This window comes from Leucoraja erinacea, chromosome 26 (assembly GCF_028641065.1).
Source record: "Leucoraja erinacea ecotype New England chromosome 26, Leri_hhj_1, whole genome shotgun sequence".
Classification (NCBI taxonomy): Eukaryota; Metazoa; Chordata; class Chondrichthyes; order Rajiformes; family Rajidae; genus Leucoraja; species Leucoraja erinaceus.
In genome coordinates, this window is record NC_073402.1 from 26,818,091 (window position 1) to 26,838,683 (window position 20,593).

General features: G+C 45.1%; 1 protein-coding gene across 1 annotated transcript in view; it reads right to left on the reverse strand.

Annotated features, from left to right (window-relative positions):
• Window positions 1-1,417: 1,417 nt before the first annotated feature.
• The window catches only part of LOC129709577 (uncharacterized), a 29,937-nt gene continuing 10,761 nt past the window's right edge, over window positions 1,418-20,593 (reverse strand). The window contains exons 3-4 of the mRNA XM_055656026.1: window positions 7,414-7,486; window positions 1,418-1,686 (exon numbers count right to left, since the gene is read on the reverse strand). Of these exons, the coding sequence (XP_055512001.1) occupies window positions 1,418-1,686; window positions 7,414-7,486 (342 nt within the window). The remainder of the gene's footprint in view (window positions 1,687-7,413; window positions 7,487-20,593) is intronic.

Here is a 20,593-nt window from a genome sequence, read left to right on the forward strand (position 1 = left end):
CTCATAAATGGGGTTAAGTAGAGTTGGCCGCACAGTCATGAGTGTAGAACAAAGGTAGTAAACGGCTGAGAACGCATGTTTGTGGAGCACCAATGCTGAGAATTATCACGGAGGATGTTATCTTGCCTATCCTCACCAATTGTGTGGTCTTTGGGTCAGGAGGCGGATCAAAGTTGCAGTGAGGGGTGCAAGGGATGAGTTTGGATGGGATTATGGTGTTCAACGCAGAGTTATGGACAATAAATTGGAGTGTGACGTTGGCCTGGCTGGAGCCAGCTGATCCATCCCATAGCCGACTTCCACGGCCAGCTTTACGGGCCGGTATTCCCCCCTCCCCCCAAAAGGCCGTGACCTCAGTAGGTCCAGCAAAACGGTTCATACGGCAATGCTCTGGAACCAATGGAGCCGGAAAATCAGTGGTGGACCTATACTTAAATCTAGAGGTACAACAATACAGCTAATTCATAACTGGTCATTAAGGTGCCGGCTGGCAGCTTGAATTTAAAGCAAGAATAAAAGCCCTGTCCCACGGTACAAGTTCATTCCAAGAGCTCTCCCGAGTTAAAAAATAATCAAACTTGTGGTAAGCACGTGGAATGAAAATAGCGGGTACTTCGGAGCTCGGGGACGTCTCTTAGCGGCTCGTAACGCTAACGGCAGGTACTCGGGAAAAGCGGTAAGCTCGGGAAGACTCAAGAAGATTTTTCAACATGTAGAAAAATGTCCACGAGAGCCCTGAGTACCTACGAGCGGCCATTACCGTAAATCTCCGAGTACGAATCAGGGCAAAACTCGGGAAGAACTCTTGAATGAACTCGTACAGTGGGACAGGGCTATAAAATGGATGCCGTGTAGAATCTAACATGACAAAGGCACATTGAGCACAATTAGTGCTGCAAAGCCTTTCTCGGTCAATGCAACGATTTTCAAAAGCAGTGTTGGACGAGTTGAACAAGCGAACAATGTGCCATATCATACCTTTCTACCCTCTGGCTCAAACTATTTTCTAACTCTGCCTGGTGCACTCTATTAAACATAGAAAATAAGTACAGTAATGCCCCTGTCCCACTTAGGAAACCTGAACGGAAACCTCTGGAGACTTTGTGCCCCACCCAAGGTTTCTGTGTGGTTCTCGGAGGTTGCAGGTAGGGAGACTGACAAAAACCTCCAGGAACCGCACGGAAACCTTGGGTGGGGCGCAAAGTCGCCAGAGGTTTCCGTTTCCTAAGTGGGACAGGGGCATAAAGAGGCCATTTGGCCCTTTGAGCCAGCACTAAAGACTAAAGTAAGGAGTCAAGCATGATGTAAAACTAAATCAAATGCAAAAGGTTTTATTACTTGCCATAACATACTGTGTATGAGCACAAAACTTTCAGGTGGCAATTAAACCTTTTATTGTTTTGGAAAGATGAATCGGTTACGGGAACTTTGTTAGCAATATACGAATGAATAAAATTATGGTGGCCCCCAACAGTGCAAACAGTGCAACAGTGATGCAGCTGACTAAACCAACAGTGACAATCAGCTCATCCACGTCAACGTCACTGAATGTGACACCCTTTTGTACATGCAAGCACCTGCCGCCTAACAGTAGAACGGCAATGACGAGTGTTAAATGAGCCACCAGTACGATAAGCACATCATGTTCCTGGTAGAAAGGAAACTTGGGCTGGGCTGTGTGGAACTCTGCAAAACAAAATAAGAGAAGGGGTGTCACGATTTATGCGGATCGTGCCAGGACTGGAGGGTCTGAGCTATCGGGAGAGGTTGCGTAGGCTGGGACACTATTCCCTGGAGTGCAGGAGGATGAGGGGGTGATCTTGTAGAGATGTGTAAAATCATGAGAGGAATAGATCGGGTAGATACACAGAGGAGGTGAATCGAGGACCAGAGGACACGGATTTACGGTTAAGGGGAAGGGGAAAAGGAATAGGAATCTGAGGAGTAATATTTACACACAAAGGATGGTGCGTGTATGGAAAAAGCTGCCAGATAAGGTAGTTGAGGCTGGGACTATCCCATTGTTTAAGAAACAGTTAGACAAGGTACATGGATAGGATAGGACAGGTTTGGAGGGATATGGACCAAACACAGACAGGTACATAGATACATAAAAATATAGGTGCAGGAGTAGGGCATTCTGCCCTTCGAGCCTGCACGGCCATCCAATGTGATCATGGCTGATCATCCACAATCGGTACCCTGTTCTGGCCTTCTACCCATATCCCTTGATCCCACTAGCCCTAAGAGCTCTATCTAACTTTCTTTTGAATACATCCAGTGAATCTGCCTTCACTGCCTTCTGAGGCAGAGAATTCCACGAATACACAACTTACTGGGTGAAAAATGTTTTTCCTCATCTCCGTTCTAAATGACCTACCCCTTATTCTTAAACTGTGGGAACATGTTTCCTGCATCTAGCAAGTCCAATCCCATAATAATGTTATATAGTTTTATAAGAGCCCCTCTCATTCTTCTAAATTCCTAGACCCTAAATTCCAGTGTAGCTGGGACATGTTGGCCGGTATGGGCGTTGGTTCGAAGGGCCTGTTTCCACCCTGTAACTCTATGTAATTTAGCCCAACACAGCAATTAGCTTTAAAATCTTAAGTATGCAGCTGAATGGGACCTTTATTTGAAAGACTTCGCCTGAATGGAATTGCAGTAGTTAATGCTTAGCATGCAGCTTCATAAGCTAGAATTTCACTGAGTGATTAGTAACCTTTAATTTACATTCAATTATGTTGATTGAAAGAAGATAACCTTTGTTCTACTCTGAGGAGTTTTAATCTTCGTTTGAATTGTATGTCTAAACAAATTTGCTATTAAAACTAAGAGTCTTGTTTGTGATTGAGCATTTAGAAAAGAATGTTCAACTTTCTTGATTGGTAAGGATGTTTCTGGATTCATCAGGGCGTCAAAAGTTTAGACTGAGCTGTCCTCCGCTTACGGCCCTCAACAACAACAACTGGCTACAACGCCTGGAGGCCGTTACATAACCTCTCCTGCCTCAAACGCAAGAAGAAAAAGGTTACAGGGAGAAGACAGAAGAATGGGGTTGTTGGGGGAAAAAATAGATTGGCCATGTTCGAATGGTGGAATAGACTCGTTGGGCCGGATTGCCAAATTCTGCTTCTATGACTTATGGTCTGCAACTTCTCACTGAATATGTAAGAATTTGTGACAACTGTCACCACAATAGTTTCATGCACCCTCTGCTGAATGAAACGGACTGAACATACAACAATACAGTAGAAACACAGAACTACAAATGGCGTTTTACAAACCAAGACACAATGCTGGAGTAATTCTGCGGGCCAGGGAGAATATGGAGAGGTGATGTTTTTGGTCAGGACCCTTCTTCAGACTCATGGGGGGGGATGGGGCGATGGGTGGAAAAACAGGACAAAGATACAAGATACATTTATTTGTCACATGCACCAATTGGTACAGTGAAATGTGTTGTCACCATACAGCCATATGAATAATAAAGAGCACAGAACACGATCGACTTTAACACCGATATCCCCACACAGCGGCATTCAAAATCTCCCACAAACCTGGCAAGAAACAGGTTGATGGAGGTGGGGAGGGTTTTTTGATAGGACGATGGTTGGGCAAAGGATGGAGATGAAAAGAGACAAGGTGTGAGACAAAAGGATTGAAGAGTTGTGAATTGTGAAGCTAGAGGAAGGAATGTAGGTGGAGGGGAGAAATAGGTGGAGGCCCAGTGGAAGTGGGTGGAGGTTACATGGGAGAAGGGAGGGTTATGTAGTTACCTAAAATTGGAGAGTTCAATGTTCATACCATTGGGTTGCAGCCTACCCAACAATACAACCCTCAGGGCCACAACTTCCATGCTGTACATGATGCCAAGTTAAACTAATCCTCTTTGCCTGCATGTGATCCACATCCCTCAATTGCATATCCATGTGCCTATCTAAAATCCTCCTAAACACTGCTATCATATCTGCATCCATCAGCACCCCTGGAAGCCCAGTCTAGGCCCCCACTCCCCCTTTGTATAAAAACAAACTTGGCCCGCACATCTCCTTTAATCTTTGCCCCTTCCACCTTTAAAACTATGCTCTCTAGTGGTTGACATTTCCATTGTGTGTGTGTGTGTGTGTGTGTGTGTGGTGGGGGGGGGGGGGGGGATGGAAGGTTCTAACTGTCTACCCTATCAATGCCTCAAAATTTTCTATATTCCTCTATTAGGTCCTGTTTGCGGCCCCCTCCTTCCTCAGCCTCTCATACTCCAGAGAAAACACTAAAAGAGACTATATGCAATCTCTGGCAAAATAAAATGTCCACCTGGTGCTTGGGTGTTTCCACTCGGTAGTGACTTCTCTCCTGTCATCCTCTTCCTTTGGTTCTGAATTATGCACCCACTCCCCAAATGCATCGGGCCTTTGACTAAATGGTTATCTATCTACTATATTGCAGTGAGCTATTCATTCTCATCAGTCTTTGAGATTTGATGCTGTAGCCGGGGTGGGGGAGATTGCAACTTTCACGTGGCCCGCCCTGTTTTGACTAATGCAATCAACCCGGCGTGCACAATCAAATAGAACAAGTTGTCCTACAACTTTAGGCTGTTCGGTAGGCGGCGCGGCTCTGGCCAGCAGCGGCCTCTGCAGCCTGTCCGCGTTTTTATTATTTTTGTCTGTGTTTTTATGTAGTTTTTGTTATTTTATGTCGGGGTGTGTGTGTGTGGGGGGGGGGGGGGGGGTGGGGTGGGAGGGGGGGGGGGAAACTTTGTGAATCTCTCCCTGCACTGGAGACCCGACCTTTTCTCGTCAGGTTTCCATTGTCGTTGAGGCCGCAACGAGGAGCGGCCTCCAACAGGAAGAGACCAGGGACTCAGGTGCCGACTCACCGTTGCCGTCGCGGAGCTGGCCGGGTCCGGAGCGGTGGAGGAGCGCTGCTGCTGCTGCTGCTGATGCTGTTGCTGTTGCTGCTGCTGCTGCTGCTGCTGCTGCTGCTGCTACCGGAGAGTCGGAGGCTCTCTACAGGTCTGTGGACGGCGGCGCCGGGAGCCCACGGCTCCTTGGAAGGAGACCGCTTCTCAGGGCTCCTGCAACGGCGACTTCTCCCGCCCGAGTTGCGGGGTTGAAGAGCTCCTGGAGCGGGGCCTGACACCACTGCCCCGCGCGGCTGAAATGGCCGCGGACTCTGCGAGCGCACACCGGGGGCTCCAACATCAAGACCCGGTGTGCGACCTCGCACCACCCGGCGTGGCTTTAATGGCCGCGGGACAATCGCCATCGCCAGCCGGGGGCTATGACTTTCACTCTGACATCGGGGGGGGGGGGAGAGTGCAGTGGAGAGATAAGTTTATTTGGCCTTCCATCACAGCTATGTGATGGATGTTTATGTTAAATGTAATTATTGTTGTGTCTGGGGTCTATTTGTATGTAATGTATGGCTGCAGAAACGGCATTTCGTTTGGACCTCCAGGGGTCCAAATGACAATTAAATTGACTCTGACTCTGACTCTGCACGCCATACACCACCAGAAGAAGAAGATGCTGCAGCCCATTTGGCTTCATACTTTTTTGTTGCTGGAATTGCTTACATGTGTAAATTATTTCTCTATATTCACACCACTGAGCAATTTAATAAATATTCAATGCCATGAGTGCCTAGTACTGTATTTATTGAAGAAGGCAGGCCCAGCCTCCTGAAACTTTCCTCGATTCTGGTTGATAGATTTATTCTGCATTTTCTCCGTAATATTTCGATGGTGTTTCATGCCAATCCAAATTCAGCATGCACACTCCTCTGGCTGCTCTGATCAAAGCTCCATATGAATTTAACATTACGGCCCTGTTTTTTTGTATTCTATTGTTCTGGAAAGGTACTGTAAAGAAAGTAATTAACTGCAAACAGTTATATATGTAGGAAGGAACTGCAGATGTTGGTTTACGCCGAAGATAGGCAGAAAAAGATGGAGTAACACAGTGGGTCAGGCAGCATTTCCAGAGAAAAGGAATAGGAGACGTTTCTGGTCAAGACCCTTCTTCAGGCTGTCAGTGGAGAGGGAAACTAGAGGTTTGAAAGGATTTAGGTTAGGTAAGGGGGGAGGTGCAGTGAGACCTGGGTGTCCTTGTACACCAGTCACTGAAAGTTTGCGTGCAGGTACAGCAGGCAGTGAAGAAAACTAATTGAATGTTGGCCTTCATAACGAGGATTTCAGTATAGGAGTAAAGAGGTTCTTCTGCAGTTGTATAGGGCTCTGGTAAGACCACATCTGGAGTATTGTGTACAGTTTTGGTCTCCTAATTTGAGGAAGGACATCCTTGTGATTGAGGCAGTGCAGTGTAGGTTCACTAGATTGATCACTGGGATGGCGGGACTGTCATATGAGGAAAGACTGAAAAGACTAGCCTTGTATTCACTGGTGTTTAGAAGGATGAGGGGGATCTTATAGAAACATATAAAATTATAAAAGGACTGGACAAGCTAGATGCAGGAAAAATGTTCCCAATGTTGGGCGAGTCCAGAACCAGGGGCCGCAGTCTTAGAATAAAGAGGAGGCCATTTAAGACTGAGGTGAGAAAAAAAAATTTCACCCAGAGAGTTGTGAATTTGTGGAATTCCCTGCCACAGAGGGCATTAGAGGCCAAATCTGTGGATGGATTTAAGAGAGTTTGATAGAGCTTGAGGTACGGGTTATTGATTGGGGATGATCACAATGAATGGTGGTGCTGGCTCGATGGGCCGAATGGCCTCCTCCTGCACCTATTTACTATGTGTTGTTTCTGATTTGTTCTGTACCGTTTCATACTTCTTTTCCCTCTCGCATGACTCTCAGTCTGAAGAACGGTCTCGACCCAAAACGCCACCTCTTCCTTTTCTCCGGAGATGCTGCTTGACCCACTGAGTTGCTCCAGCATTTTGTGTGTCTGCCTTTGGTGTAAATCAGCATCTGTAGTCCCCCCCCCCCCCCCCATACACACAATGAGTTTTAAGTGTTGGAAGTAGTAATTACATGAGATGTTAAAAAAAATCAATGTGTTCAAATTGAATAAACAGATGTTTCTTTGCGACTGGTGAGTTTAGAGGTTGAAGCATGCCTGAAGGAAATTGTAAACAGTCCCTTTTCAGGTATTCATCGATATGTTTTACATATCTGAGGTCTGCTGCATAGTATGCTGTTTCGTGCTTGGGTCAGAACCACATTAAGGGAATTAAGTGCTTTCTGAGTGTCAAATTACCATGAGCAGCGCACGAGATGCAAATTGCATCTGTACAAATAACATGAATAACATTATCCATTTCATTTTTCACCAGTATGTTTTTGTTCAGATATTTTGCAAGCCTAAGCACTTTATTTTCGCAGAAACCAGTCGAAATATTGTCAGAGTTTCCATGGGAATAAAAGCTTTCGTATATATTTGTGTGTGTTACCTGTCTCTGTTGGAGCAGATTCATCTATTGCAGCCATGTCTTCAGGTTCCCCCAGACTGGTGACTTCACTGACCTAAAATACACACAGATTTGTCCATGATTGGAAGCCATTGAGAAGAAGTTAAGTTGGAGTAGGTTTCATAGGTTTGTGCTCAGTCACACACAACGGAAACATGCCCTTCAGTCCAACTCGTCCGTGCGAACCAGGGGGTTTTATCATTGAAGGTAGACACAAAATGCTGGAGTAACTCAGCGGGTGAGGGAGTATCTATGGAGAAAAGGAATTGGCGACGTTTCGGATCGAATATTCCTTCTCTGCATAGATGCTGCCTCACCCGCTGAGTCCAGCATTTTGTGTCTACTTTCGATTTTACCAGCATCTGCAGTTCTTTCTTAAACGGTTTTATAATTGAGCTAGATAGACGCAAAATGCTGGAGTAACTCAGCAGGACAGGTAGCATGGCTGGATAGAAGGAGTGGGTGATGTTTCGGGTTGAGACCCAGGTCTGAAGAAGTGTCTCAACCGAAAACATCCCATTCCTTCCCTCCGGAGATGCTGCCTGTCCCGCTGAGTTACTCCAGCGTTTTGTGTCTGCGGTGTAAACCAGCATCTGCAGTTCTTTCCTACATGTGTATAGTTGAGCAAGTTCCATTTGCCCCATACCCCTCCAACCTTTTCTTATCCAAGTATCTGTCTAAATATTTTAAAAATATCACCATCGTACCTATCCCTCCAAGCTACTTCCGGCAGCTCTTACTATTTACACACCATATTCTGTGTAAAGAAATTGCTCTTCTCGGCTTGGAATGTGTTGGTGTGGGAGCACACGCCAACAATTAATGCAAGATCATTGAAGGTACTCAATACTGCAAAAGATAACATTGACAAAGGACGTTTATTGTCACATACACCATTTGGTGCGGTGAAATTTGAGTTGCCATTGCAGCACACCAATAAAATAAACACAACATTATAGAATTTAACGGTAAACATAAAAACATCCCCCCACAGCGAGATCAACGTTTCCCACTGTGAGGGAAGGCAGCAAAGTTCAGTCCACCTCCTGTATGTTCACCCGTAGTCTGGGCCTATTGAGGCCTCCACAGTTGCCGCTACGGTAGCCCGATGATTCAGGCACTCTCGTCGGGTTGATGGAATTCCGGCGTAGGAAGAACGCGTTCAGCGGCTCGGAGTTCCGGAACGGCTTGCATTTCAGGAAATTGCATTGGGTAGAGTGATTACGAGGTGTGAAAGGGCTTGAAAGCAAAGGTCATCAGGAGTAATGTTTGTAAAACCTCCATTACGGTTGGCAGCAAGTTGTACGACAATCGACGACAGGCTACGACACAGTTGACGTCAAGCTGCGACAATCTGGTTCAGCCGACGTCAAAGTTTCCAGGTCCTCAACAGTGACAACATACGACAGCGCCTACGATATCCTGCCACCGCACGGACGTCAAACAGCGACAGCCAGTCAACATACATCCACCCGCGACACGATACGACAGGCTGCGTTATTGTCTACGAAATCTGAGGACGACAGGTTGCCGTATGATGACGCAGGTCGAGGTCATGACCTTGCGTCAGCGTGCGACAGAGCGCACGACACGATAAGACACGCAGGTGTCGAGGAAAGATTTTGAACATTCCAAAACCCAGCGGCAGCAAGGAGACACCGCGCTTCATTACGTGCGTCACGCCATGACAACTTCTTTCCAGGCTGTCGCCAAAAATGTCGCCCAAGTGGGACAGGCCCTTAAAAGTAGACGGACACAAAAAGCTGGAGTATCTCAGCGGGACAGGCAGCATCTCTGGAGAGAAGGAATGGGTGACGCTTTGGGTCAAGGCACTTCTTCAGACCACCATCTTCAGAGATGGTGCCTGTCCCGTTGAGTTACTCCAGGTTACTGTGTCTATCTTCGGTTTAAACCAGCATCTACAGTTCCTTCCTACACATAGATTTTAAGTATCCTATTTTATACAATGTTTCTCTATTACATTGAACGAGACGGTTTCCCCGATTTAGCTGTGGCCCGAGCGATAGTCATGAATCCTAGATGTTAATTTGCTTCTACACAATAAAAATTTCATATAGAAATAATGGTCCTATATGAAGTTCTCTCACTCGTGACAAAATATTTTAATACAGCATCCATAAAAGTGATGCAAGAGTGCAGAGATGGGTCTTTACTTTCCACCTGTCTGAGTCTGAATTTCCACATATTCATAAATCATATGAGCAGAATTAGGCCATTCGGCCCATACTCTGCTATTCGATCATGGCTGATCTTTCTTTCCCTCTCAACCTCATTCTCCTGCCTTTTCCCCATTATCCTCAACACCCTTATTAATAAGAATCTTGTCAATCTCCGCCTTAAAAATACCCACATAATATTAGCAGCTCTTGCACTTTTATTTGTTAATATCTCAAGAATCGTGGCAATATTATTAAGCTGGAATTCATTCCCCTTCACAACACCAAGTCATTCAATATCACAAAACGAGTCCTATGTTTTTATCTATTTATTATTCCTCTACTGAGCCGCTGCAATTCCTCAGTCTTCCCTGTTATGTACTTACCCACACGGCACAGATGCGATCAACTGATATTAATTGATCTCAGTTGAAAAGGCTATAATTACAATTACAAAGTTTACAGTTTAGTTTATTGTCACATGTGCCGAGGTACAGTGAAAAGCTTTTGTCACGTGCTATCCAGTCAGTGGAAAGACAATACATGATTACAATCGAGGCATTCACAGTGGATACATGATAAGGGGATAACGTTTAGTGCAAGGTTAAGCCAACAAAGTCCGATCGAGAATAGCTTGGGGGTTACTAATGAGGAAGACAGTAGTTCAGGACTGCTCTCTGGTTGTGGTAGGATGATTCAGTTGCCTGATAACAGCTGGGACGAAACTGTTCCTGAATCTGGAGGTGTGCGTTTTAACACTTCTGCACCTTTTGCCTGATGGGAGACTGGAGAAGAAGGAGTGACCAGGGTGCGACTTGTCCTTGAGTATGTTGTTGAGATGTCAATGGAAGGGAGCTTTATGTCGAAACCCTTCTTCAGACTGATGTGAGGGTTGGGGTGGGACGGGAAGAAGAAAGGAAGAGGAGGAGCCAGTGGGTCCTCGTTTCCTCTGCCCACTCCTCGCCAGCGATTCCTCAGCCCACTGGCTACTCCTCTTCCTTTCTTCTCCCCCCTCCCCCTCCCCCTCACATCAGTCTGAAGAAGGGTTTCGGCTGAGTTTCTCCAGCATTTTTGTCTACCTTCGATTTTCCAGCATCTGTAGTTCCTTCTTAAACAAAAGTTTGTTTGTGTGATGGTCTGGGCTGTGTCCACAATTTGCTACTGAAGGGAGTCCTTCCAAAGATGCCTGGCCTACCTACTCATCTAAAACTACAAGATCCGGCTTCAATCCTGCTTGGATGTTAAAAAGGACAAGCACTCATGACTAATCTTAGGATAAACTGGGGAGAAAAAAAGATGTTCTCTTTAAAAAAAAGAATGCATTGGAGTAAGTCAACGGCTCAGACAGCATCTCTAGGGAACATGAATACCCACAAAGGTATTCGCTGACCTGCTGAGCTACTCCAGGACATTTAACTATTTTTTTGCAAACCAGCATCTGCTGTTCCTTGAGTCTCCTCTCAACACTTAATGAAGGAGGCAAATTGACAACTTATAAGGAACTCTTGATGTTACATTGAGTGCATGCGTAAAGCCATCCACATTTAGCTCACAAATCTACCTTGCTGTAATCTGACGAAGAAAGTTCTCCTAACCATTGTGTCCTACGCAGAGATCACAAAAGTCTGAAGAAGGGTTTTGGCCCGAAACGTTGCCTATTTCCTTCGCTCCATAGATGCTGCTGCACCCGCTGAGTTTATCCAGCACTTTTATCTACCTTTGATTTTCCAGCATCTGCAATTCCTTCTTGAACATCATAAACTGGAATGTATAGAGGTGAAGTGGAAAAGATTTAATAGTAATCTGAGGAGTAGCCTTTTCATACAAAGGATGGTGTATGTATGGAACAAGTTGCCACAGGAAGTAGTTGAGGCAGGGACATGTTTAAGAAAGTTAGACAAGTACATGGATAGGACAGGTTTGGAATGATTATGGGCCAAACACATGCAGGTGGGTTGAATAAATTGAATCATTTCATTTCATTTCAGGTGGGACTAATGCAGTTGGGACCTGTTGGCTAGTGTAGGCAAGTTGAGCCGAAGGACCCGTTTCCAAGCTGTATCACTCTATGATGCTATGACTCTAAATCTTTAGCACTTGTACACATCTTACTGCCTATTTCTTCCAATTCCACATGAAGATTATCTTCTATGATGCCACTGAGTATTGCTCCCAACAGAAGCTATAATTATATACATAATTCTCAGAATCCTGAAGATTGACTGGAACCACTCATGAATCATACATTTATTATTGCTTCATGTCGGCAGTATAATATATATGAACTCACCCATTGTTATTTTAATGCAGTAATTGTCATTGAAAAGAAGCATCGTTTAACAATCTGTTGATGAAGACAATGGTTTATGAACTGGAATATAATAATGCCACATAATGGAAACAGTTGTTCGACAGCATTGATCTTGTGCAGAGCAGCCAATTCACTCTGTGAGAAGTGTGTAGGAAGGAACTGTAGATGCTGGTTTACACCGAAGATCGACAAAATGCTGGAGAAACTCAACAGGACGGGCTGCATCTCTGGAAAGAAGAAATGGGTGACGTTTCGGGTCGAGCCTAAAGAAGAGTCTCATAGAAACATAGGAAATTGGGGCAGGAGTAGGCCATTCGGCCCTTCGAGCCTGCACCGCCATTCAATATGATCATGGCTGATCATTCAACTCAGTATCCCATCCCTGCCTTCTCTCCATACCCCCTGATCCCTTTAGCCACAAGGGCCACATCTAACTCCCTCTTAAATATAGCCAATGAACTGGCCTCAACTACCTTCTGTGGCAGAGAATTCCACAGATTCACCACTCTCTGTGTGAAAAATGTTTTTCTCATCTCGGTCCTAAAAGATTTCCCCCTTATCCTTAAACTGTGACCCCTTGTTCTGGACTTCCCAACACCGGGAAACAATCTTCCTGCATCTAGCTTGTTCAACCCCTTAAGAATTTTGCAAGTTTCTATAAGATCCCCCCCCCCCAATATGAAAGTCCTGCCATCCCAGGAATCAGTCTGGTGAACCTTCTCTGTACTCCCTCTATGGCAAGAATGTCTTTCCTCAGATTAGGTGACCAAAACTGTACGCAATACTCCAGGTGTGGTCTCACCAAGACCCTGTACAACTGCAGTAGAACCTCCCTGCTCTTATACTCAAATCCTTTTGCCATGAATGCTAACATACCATTTGCTTTCTTCACTGCCTGCTGCACCTGCATTCCTACTTTCAATGACTGGTGTACCATGACACCCAGGTCTCGTTGCATCTCCCCTTTTTCTAATCGGCCACCATTCAGATAATAGTCTACTTTCCTGTTTTTGCCACCAAAGTGGATAACCTCACATGTATCCACATTATACTGCATCTGCCATGCATTTGCCCACTCACCCAACCTATCCAAGTCACCTTGCAGCCTCCTAGCATCCTCCTCACAGCTAACACTGCCCCCCAGCTTAGTGTCCTTTGTCTCGACTCCAAACGTCACCCATTCCTTCTCCCCAAAAATGCGATCTAGCTAGCACATGTGTATTATTCAGGATGCGGTTTGGGCATTCTGATAAGAGATGCTGGACTGTATGGAAGCTTTCTTCTGGTCTCTGGATAATAATGAATTTCATATGGAGTTAAATGAACGACATAGTTATTACCATCTCATACACAGACAGCACCCGCAACCGGGATCGAACCCGGGTCTCCAGCACTGCATTCGCTGTAAGGCTGCAACTCTACTGCTGCGCCACCGTGACTGCCCCCATCAGCGGATATTGTGAAGGATAAACCAAATCTTGTTTGTAGGGTTTAAGATGTGTCTGGATGGAGAAGAGATGGGCAGAGAGGGAGTAATTTAGGGAGGAAATTCTAGAGCTTGAGGCTGTGGCCGCTGAAGACATGAGCTTCTAAGTTAATATGTTACAGTAAAACATGGCCTCATCTTTGCGTACTGCTCCATACATACTAACCAATTTACACCGTTTTCAACCAAATGAAAAACTATCCTCAAAAGCCAATCGTTAAAAACTATAAACTAGTGAGGTTAATTAAAATATCAAAATACAGAGGGACATATCAATAAGTTTTTTTAAATTCCACATGAAGCGAATAATTAAAACTGGAAATTGCTAGCCAGATATCTTCGTAAGAAAAACTTAAATAAATTGATATATTAACAATGTTTAATATTTAAAAACACTTGCCTATGACCATTACTGCATGAAATTCTCTGATTAATCTTTACTATTTTTTATCAAACATTTAATATGCATAATCTTTTTATAAAAATTAGAGTGAGAATTATTTGCTACCCTGTGGCTATCTTATGACTAATTGAAAAGAAGCAGAATGCTATACACAATAAATGCGAGGACATTTTCAGATCAATTTCCCTCAAATTGCTTAAGTATCTTATATTCATTTGATTTACAAATGCATTTAATCAAGAAAGTCCAGTTAGGTTTCATGTCTCATTTTTACTGAATACCAAAAAAGACTATTAATGGTTCTGTGAAAAATAATTGCATTGTATGGTAATTGTTTGTTTAATACTTTTCTAGCTTGGAAGCCAAGAGATAAATCTACTTAGTAAATATTTAGTTTCAATGAAACACTTTGCAAAGAGCCGTTATTGAGGTTTATTGATAAATCTGAAGCAAAAAAAACAGTGTTGATGTATAGATGATGTATGTGCATTAAGTGTGGCACTGAAGCAGATTGTGAATTAGAGAAGGGAACATCCATTTAATTCTATGGCATTCCAACAGTAGGTGCCAGATATAGGGAGAGATATAGGGAATTCTACTAAATAAACAGGAGATTCAATTTAATTGGGAAGCAGACCATTTGGCCCAACTCCCCCACACCGGCCAACATGTCCCATCTACACTAGTCCCACCTGCCCACATTTAGTCCATAACCCTCCAAACCTGTCCTATCCATGTACCTGGCTAACTGGATCTTAAATGTTGAGATAATCCCTGCCTCAGCTACCTCCCCTGGCAGCTCGTTCCATACACCCACCACCCTCTGCGTGAAAAGGTTACCTGTCAGATACTTATTAAGTCTTTTCCCCTTCACCTTAAACCTATGTCCTCTGGTCCTTGATTCCCCTACTAACCATATAACCATATAACAATTACAGCACGGAAACAGGCCATCTTGGCCCTACAAGTCCATGCCGAACAATTATTTTCCCTTAGTCCCACCTGCCTGCACTCATACCATAACCCTCCATTCCCTTCTCATCCATATGCCTATCCAATTTATTTTTAAATGATACCAACGAATCTGCCTCCACCACTTCCACTGGAAGCTCATTCCACACCGCTACCACTCTCTGAGTAAAGAAGTTCCCCCTCATGTTACCCCTAAACTTCTGTCCCTTAATTCTGAAGTCATGTCCTCTTGTTTGAATCTTCCCTATTCTCAAAGGGCAAAGCTTGTCCACATCAACTCTGTCTATCCCTCTCATCATTTTAAAGACCTCTATCAAGTCCCCCCTTAACCTTCTGCGCTCCAGAGAATAAAGACCTAACTTATTCAACCTTTCTCTGTAATTTGGCAAGAGACACTGTGCATCTACCCGATATTCCTCTCATGATTTTACACATGATTTTCTATTGATGGGTAAACTATAAAGATCAAGAAAATGAGATATCTTGCTTGGGTAACTAAACCTTAAAATGCAGTTTGCATCAGATAGATAAAGAGCTAATATTGTCTGTGCAGATCTGAAACACTGCAAACATTTTGATCATCCATGTGGCAGCTTGTTTGATCGTCCCTGACAGAAACACCAGAACACAGCAGGAACTATGAAAGACTCTTTCAATTAATTTCTAAAGAGAAAAGTTGAAAGAACTTGGGAGATAAAACCCCATTGATTTTCCACCCTGTGATTCCTCCTTTAATAGGATATGAAAACATGTTTACCGTCCATTTTGTTTCTGAGTTGCTCCCAATAATCACCTTGTGGCCAACTCGCACCGTGTGGAACTTCAAAACCACAGGGTGGAATAGTTGAGATAGACGCAAAATGTTGGAGTAACTCAGCAGGTTAAGCAGCAGCAACCATGGAGTTGGAGCCCTTCTTCAGGCTGATTGAATGGGGATGGGTAAGAAAGCTGGGAGAGAGGAGGGGCAGGATAGAGCATGGCCGGTAATAGCTCACCAGAACAGGGTGGCACAGCGGTACAGTTGCTGCATTACAGTGCCAGAGACCCGGGTTCAATCCCGACTACGGGTGCTTGTCTGTACGGAGTTTGTCCAATCTCCCCCTGACCGGCGTGGGTTTTCTCCGAGATCTTCGGTTTCCTCCCACATTCCAAAGACGTACAAGTCTGTAGGCTAATTGGCTTGGTATAAGTGTAAATTGTCCCTCTTGTGTGTGTAGGATAGCGTTAATGTGTGCTGCGGACTCGGTGGGCCAAAGGGCCTGTTTCCGCGCAGTGTCCCTTAACTAAAAAACTAAATATTCAATATTCTGTACAATAATTAAACAATAGTTTCCCACTTTTTTGACATTCTATTCCATCCTGAACATTTCTTCAGCAAATATTGGGATGAATTAACCCAAACAGTCCTACTGTTATACCATACCTACATGCAGAGACGGAAACCGCTTTCAAAACATGGAGGGGACCGAGGGTCAGGGGGGGACTATTTCTTGGCGGCCACGCGCGCATGTGCACACATGCGCGGCATCGGAAGCTTCAGCCGTGCGCCCTGAATTAGATTTAAAGCTTGTAACGTGAGGGGGACCGTCCCCCACCTCTGAAAACATGGAGGGGACAGGGTCACCCCCCCCCCCCCCCCCCTGGCTCCCCCGTGTTTTCCGCTAATGCCTACATGAGATTTATTCAACATGAATTTTAGTATCATTTATTGATGTTCCATTTATTGATAATCCATCTTCTGCTGCTGATGTTCAGCCATATATTCATATTCTTTAAACTATACAGCTCAGGATGTAAAGAACTGGTTCGTTATTGAACCAGAAGGCGCGGCTTTAGGGTGAGAGGGGCAAAGTTGGAAGGACATGTGTGGGGCAATAGTTTTCACACTTATCCGAGGCTCAGGTTTGTTCATTTTTTTTTTCATTGCAATGAAGATTTAATCTGTCAATAATAGCAGTGGGCCAGCCACCTAACCACTGTGTTACCCTGACAGATACGAGCGACCTTTCATCATCTTCTCCCTACCATGCTAACACTGTTTATGATCAGCTAAAAATTAATATAGAAGCAAGGATCTGCAGGTGCTGGTTTACCAAGAAAAGACAAGAAAGTGCTGGAGTGGCTCAGCGGGCCAGGCAGCATCTCTGGAGAGAAGGAAGGATGACGTTTCGGGTTGAGACCCTTCCTCATACTGAGAGTCCGGGGAGGGGGAGATGAGAGATATGGAAGAGTAAGGTGTGAAAATGACAGATCAAAGCAGACGATGATCAAAGAAATGAAGAATCGTTCATCGGACGCTGAGGGGAAGGTGACAACGAGGTACACAAACGGTAAAATTAATCAGGAGGACAGTGAAACAAGCCAGAGAACTAGGGTGGGGGAGGGATGGAGGGAGAGGGAAAGCAAGAGTTACCTGAAGTTAGAGATATCAATATTCATACCGCTGGGTTGTAAACTGCCCTAGAGAGATTTGAGGTGCTGTGCCTCCAATTTGCGCTGGGCCTCACTCTGGCAGTGGAGGAGGCCCAGGACAGAAAGGTCAGCGTGGGTAGGAAGGAACTGCAGATGCTGGTTTAACACAAAGATAGACACAAAATGCCGGAGTAACTCAGCGGGACAGGCAGCATCTCTGGAGAGAAGGAATGGGTGACGTTTCGGGTCCGAAACGTCACCCATTCCTTCTCTCCAGAGATGCTGCCTGTCCCGCTGAGTGAGTGACTCCAGCATTTTGTGCCTGTCAGTGTGGGGATAGGAGTGGGAGATAAAGTGTATGGCAGCTGGGAGATCGCGTAGGCCTAGGCGGACTGAGCGGAGGTGTTCTGCGAAACGATCGGGTGACATTTAACACATGATAAAAGATATTAGAATGAGAGGTACTCACAGATGTCTCGTCTTCCTCTTCCTCGCCCTCTTCCTTTCCCTCTTCCTCGCCCTCTTCCTCTCCCTCTTCCTTTCCCTCTTCCTTTCCCTCTTCCTTTCCCTCTTCCTCGCCCTCTTCCTTTCCCTCTTCCTCGCCCTCTTCCTTTCCCTCTTCCTCGCCCTCTTCCTCTCCCTCTTCCTCGCCCTCTTCCTTTCGCTCTTCCTCGCCCTCTTCCTTTCCCTCTTCCTCTCCCTCTTCCTTTCCCTCTTCCTCTTCCACTTGCACCACTGGCTTTGGTTCCTTGAACACTGCATCCTTTGCAGGGCACGTTTGTAAAGACTCATGTGATAGTTCAGTATTTATGAGCATCTCCTACACAAAAAGAATAAGAAAGATGGGATCACTTAGAGGAAGACAAAGTTCCTTTGAAGTCAGCAAACTTCGAATCAAATTTTTTTTCTAAAGTTCAAGTCAAGTCAAGTTTATTCGTCACATACACATACGAGATGTGCAGTGAAATGGAATTAAAAGTTCTCCTCAGTTGCGGAGATACAGAGCACGGAAGCGGGCCCTTCGGTCTACTGAGTCCGCGCGGAAAATCGATCACCCCGTACTCTCGCACTATCCTATACACTGGGGACCACTTACAACTTTGCCGATGCCAATTAACCTACAAACCCACACGTCTTTGGAGTGGGGGAGGAAACCAAGGCACCCGGGAAAACCAATGCTGTCACAGGGAGAACGTGCAAACTCCGCACAGACAGCACTCAAGGTTAGGGTTGAACCCGGATCTCTGGCGCTTTGAGGCAGCAACTCCACCGCTGTGCCGCCCTCAGCCTTATGCTGTATGTTTTGCTTCCAGGATCTTTCCCCTGGGAAAATTATAAATTCATCAGTCAGCGAAATTCATCGGGTATACAACTCGTGTGTATTCCAATCATTTTTATACTGGTGTTCCTCTGCTCAGTAGATACGTACCAACGGTATATGAGAGGGATAGTAAGTAAGTAAGTAAGTGAGTATGTTTATTGGCCAAGTATTCACATACAAGGAATTTGCCACGGTGCTCCGCTCACAAGTAACAACGTCTAAATAGATAGGATAGACAGTCAGAACCCTTTCCCAGGGTGGCGTTGTGTCCCACACAAGAGGGCATCACTATAAGATGAATGGGGGAAGTTTAATGGAGATGTGCGGGCAAGTTTTTGATTTACACAGAGAGTGGTTGGGGCCTGGAATACATTGCTAGGTGGCTGTAGAGGCAAGTGATAGTGGCATTTGAGAGGCCTTTCGGTCGGCACATGGAAGTGCAGTGAATATGGATGTGGAGAGGATGTTTCCACTAGTGGGAGAATCTGAGACTAGAGGTCATAGCCTCAGAATTAAAACGTTCTTTTAGTAAGAGATATTTATCTAGTCAGAGGGTGGTGAATCTGTGGGATTCTTTCCCACAGAAGGCTGTGGAGGCCAGGTCAGTGGATATTTTTAAAGCAGGGAGAGATAGATTCTTGATTAGTACAGGTGTCAGAGTTATGGGGAGAAGGCAGGGGAATGGGGTTCAGAGGGAGAGATAGATCAGCCATGAATGAATGGGGAAGTAGACTTGATGGGCGAAATTCTGCTCCTATCACGAACGACCCTATGACCTTATGAATAGACGGATATGGATTGTGTGCAGGAGGATGAGATCAGTTTAATTCGGCATCATGTTTGGCACAAACATTGTGGGCCAAAATTCCTGTGATGTACTGTTCCATTCTCTAAGATGCACGCAAAGTACCAGAACACTTGTGCCTTGAAGCTGTTCTGTCATTCACTGGGACGTTTTTTAATCTGATATTAGCTTCAGATTCACTGTTCTCTCATGAGCGTTACACCCCAATGCAAATTGCTATTTCTGTCTTGTCATAAAAGCTCAGTTACTGCTGCGAATTTAATTTAATATTCAGCCTCGGAATTCGTTAGGATTATTTAAATTATTTTTGCTTAATTAAGATTCCCTCCCTTCACCCCCGCCAATAATATGCCGATCACGGTTCCTGAAAGTGGCACCAGAACCCGTACCGTCAAAGTGAGATGCAATTCAAGAAGCAAAGTTGAATTTGTCACATTTCACAGAGTCCGACTTGCCCCATGTTGGTTCAATTGGATGAATGAGAAATTCTGCGTCCAAGTGCAGCAATGTTTTTGAAGATTTATTAAAATGTTGCTCGCACCGAGTCTAGGTGAACCACATTTAAGAGTCACTAGACCAAGTGCGGACCCGTTGGGTCTGCTCCCCCAACGCAGCCGTTCCCTACCCGTAGCTCCCACGGGAGACGTGGTCCTCCAACTCGAGCGGCTCAGGAATCAGCAGTGCGGCTGTTTTTAAATGGCGTCTTTGAGGCGAGATGCGGGCGCCAGCAACCGTTATGGTCGCTGGCCAGCAGGAGGCGACAAAATGAATGAGTGGGGGGGGGGGGGGGGAGAAGGATTTGATTAAAAAAGTGTACATAAACACGACAAAATTTAATGAGGAGTGGATACATGGAATGAAACGTGAATTCTCTGCTGAAATGGGTAAAATCAGGGCGTTTCTGGGTCGGGTGTTGGCGTAGCAACGAATCAAAGGCTAGCAGCCACAGACAGAAACACACACAGCCAGCCGGCAGCCACACAGTTTTATATATATAAAATATAGAAGATAGATAGGTAGACAAAAAATGCTGGAGAAACTCAGCGGGTGAGGCAGCATCTATGGAGAGAAGGAATAGGCGACATTTCGGGTCGAGACCCTTCTTCAGAATCACAGAATTAAGAGTCATACAGCGTGGAAACAGGCCCTTCGGCCCAACTTGTCCACGCCAGCCAACGTGCTAGGAGACGTTATTGAAGTTTATAGATAAATCTGAAGCAGAAAAGTGGTAAGTTGATGTATAGGTGATGTATAAGTGCATTAAGTGTGGCACTG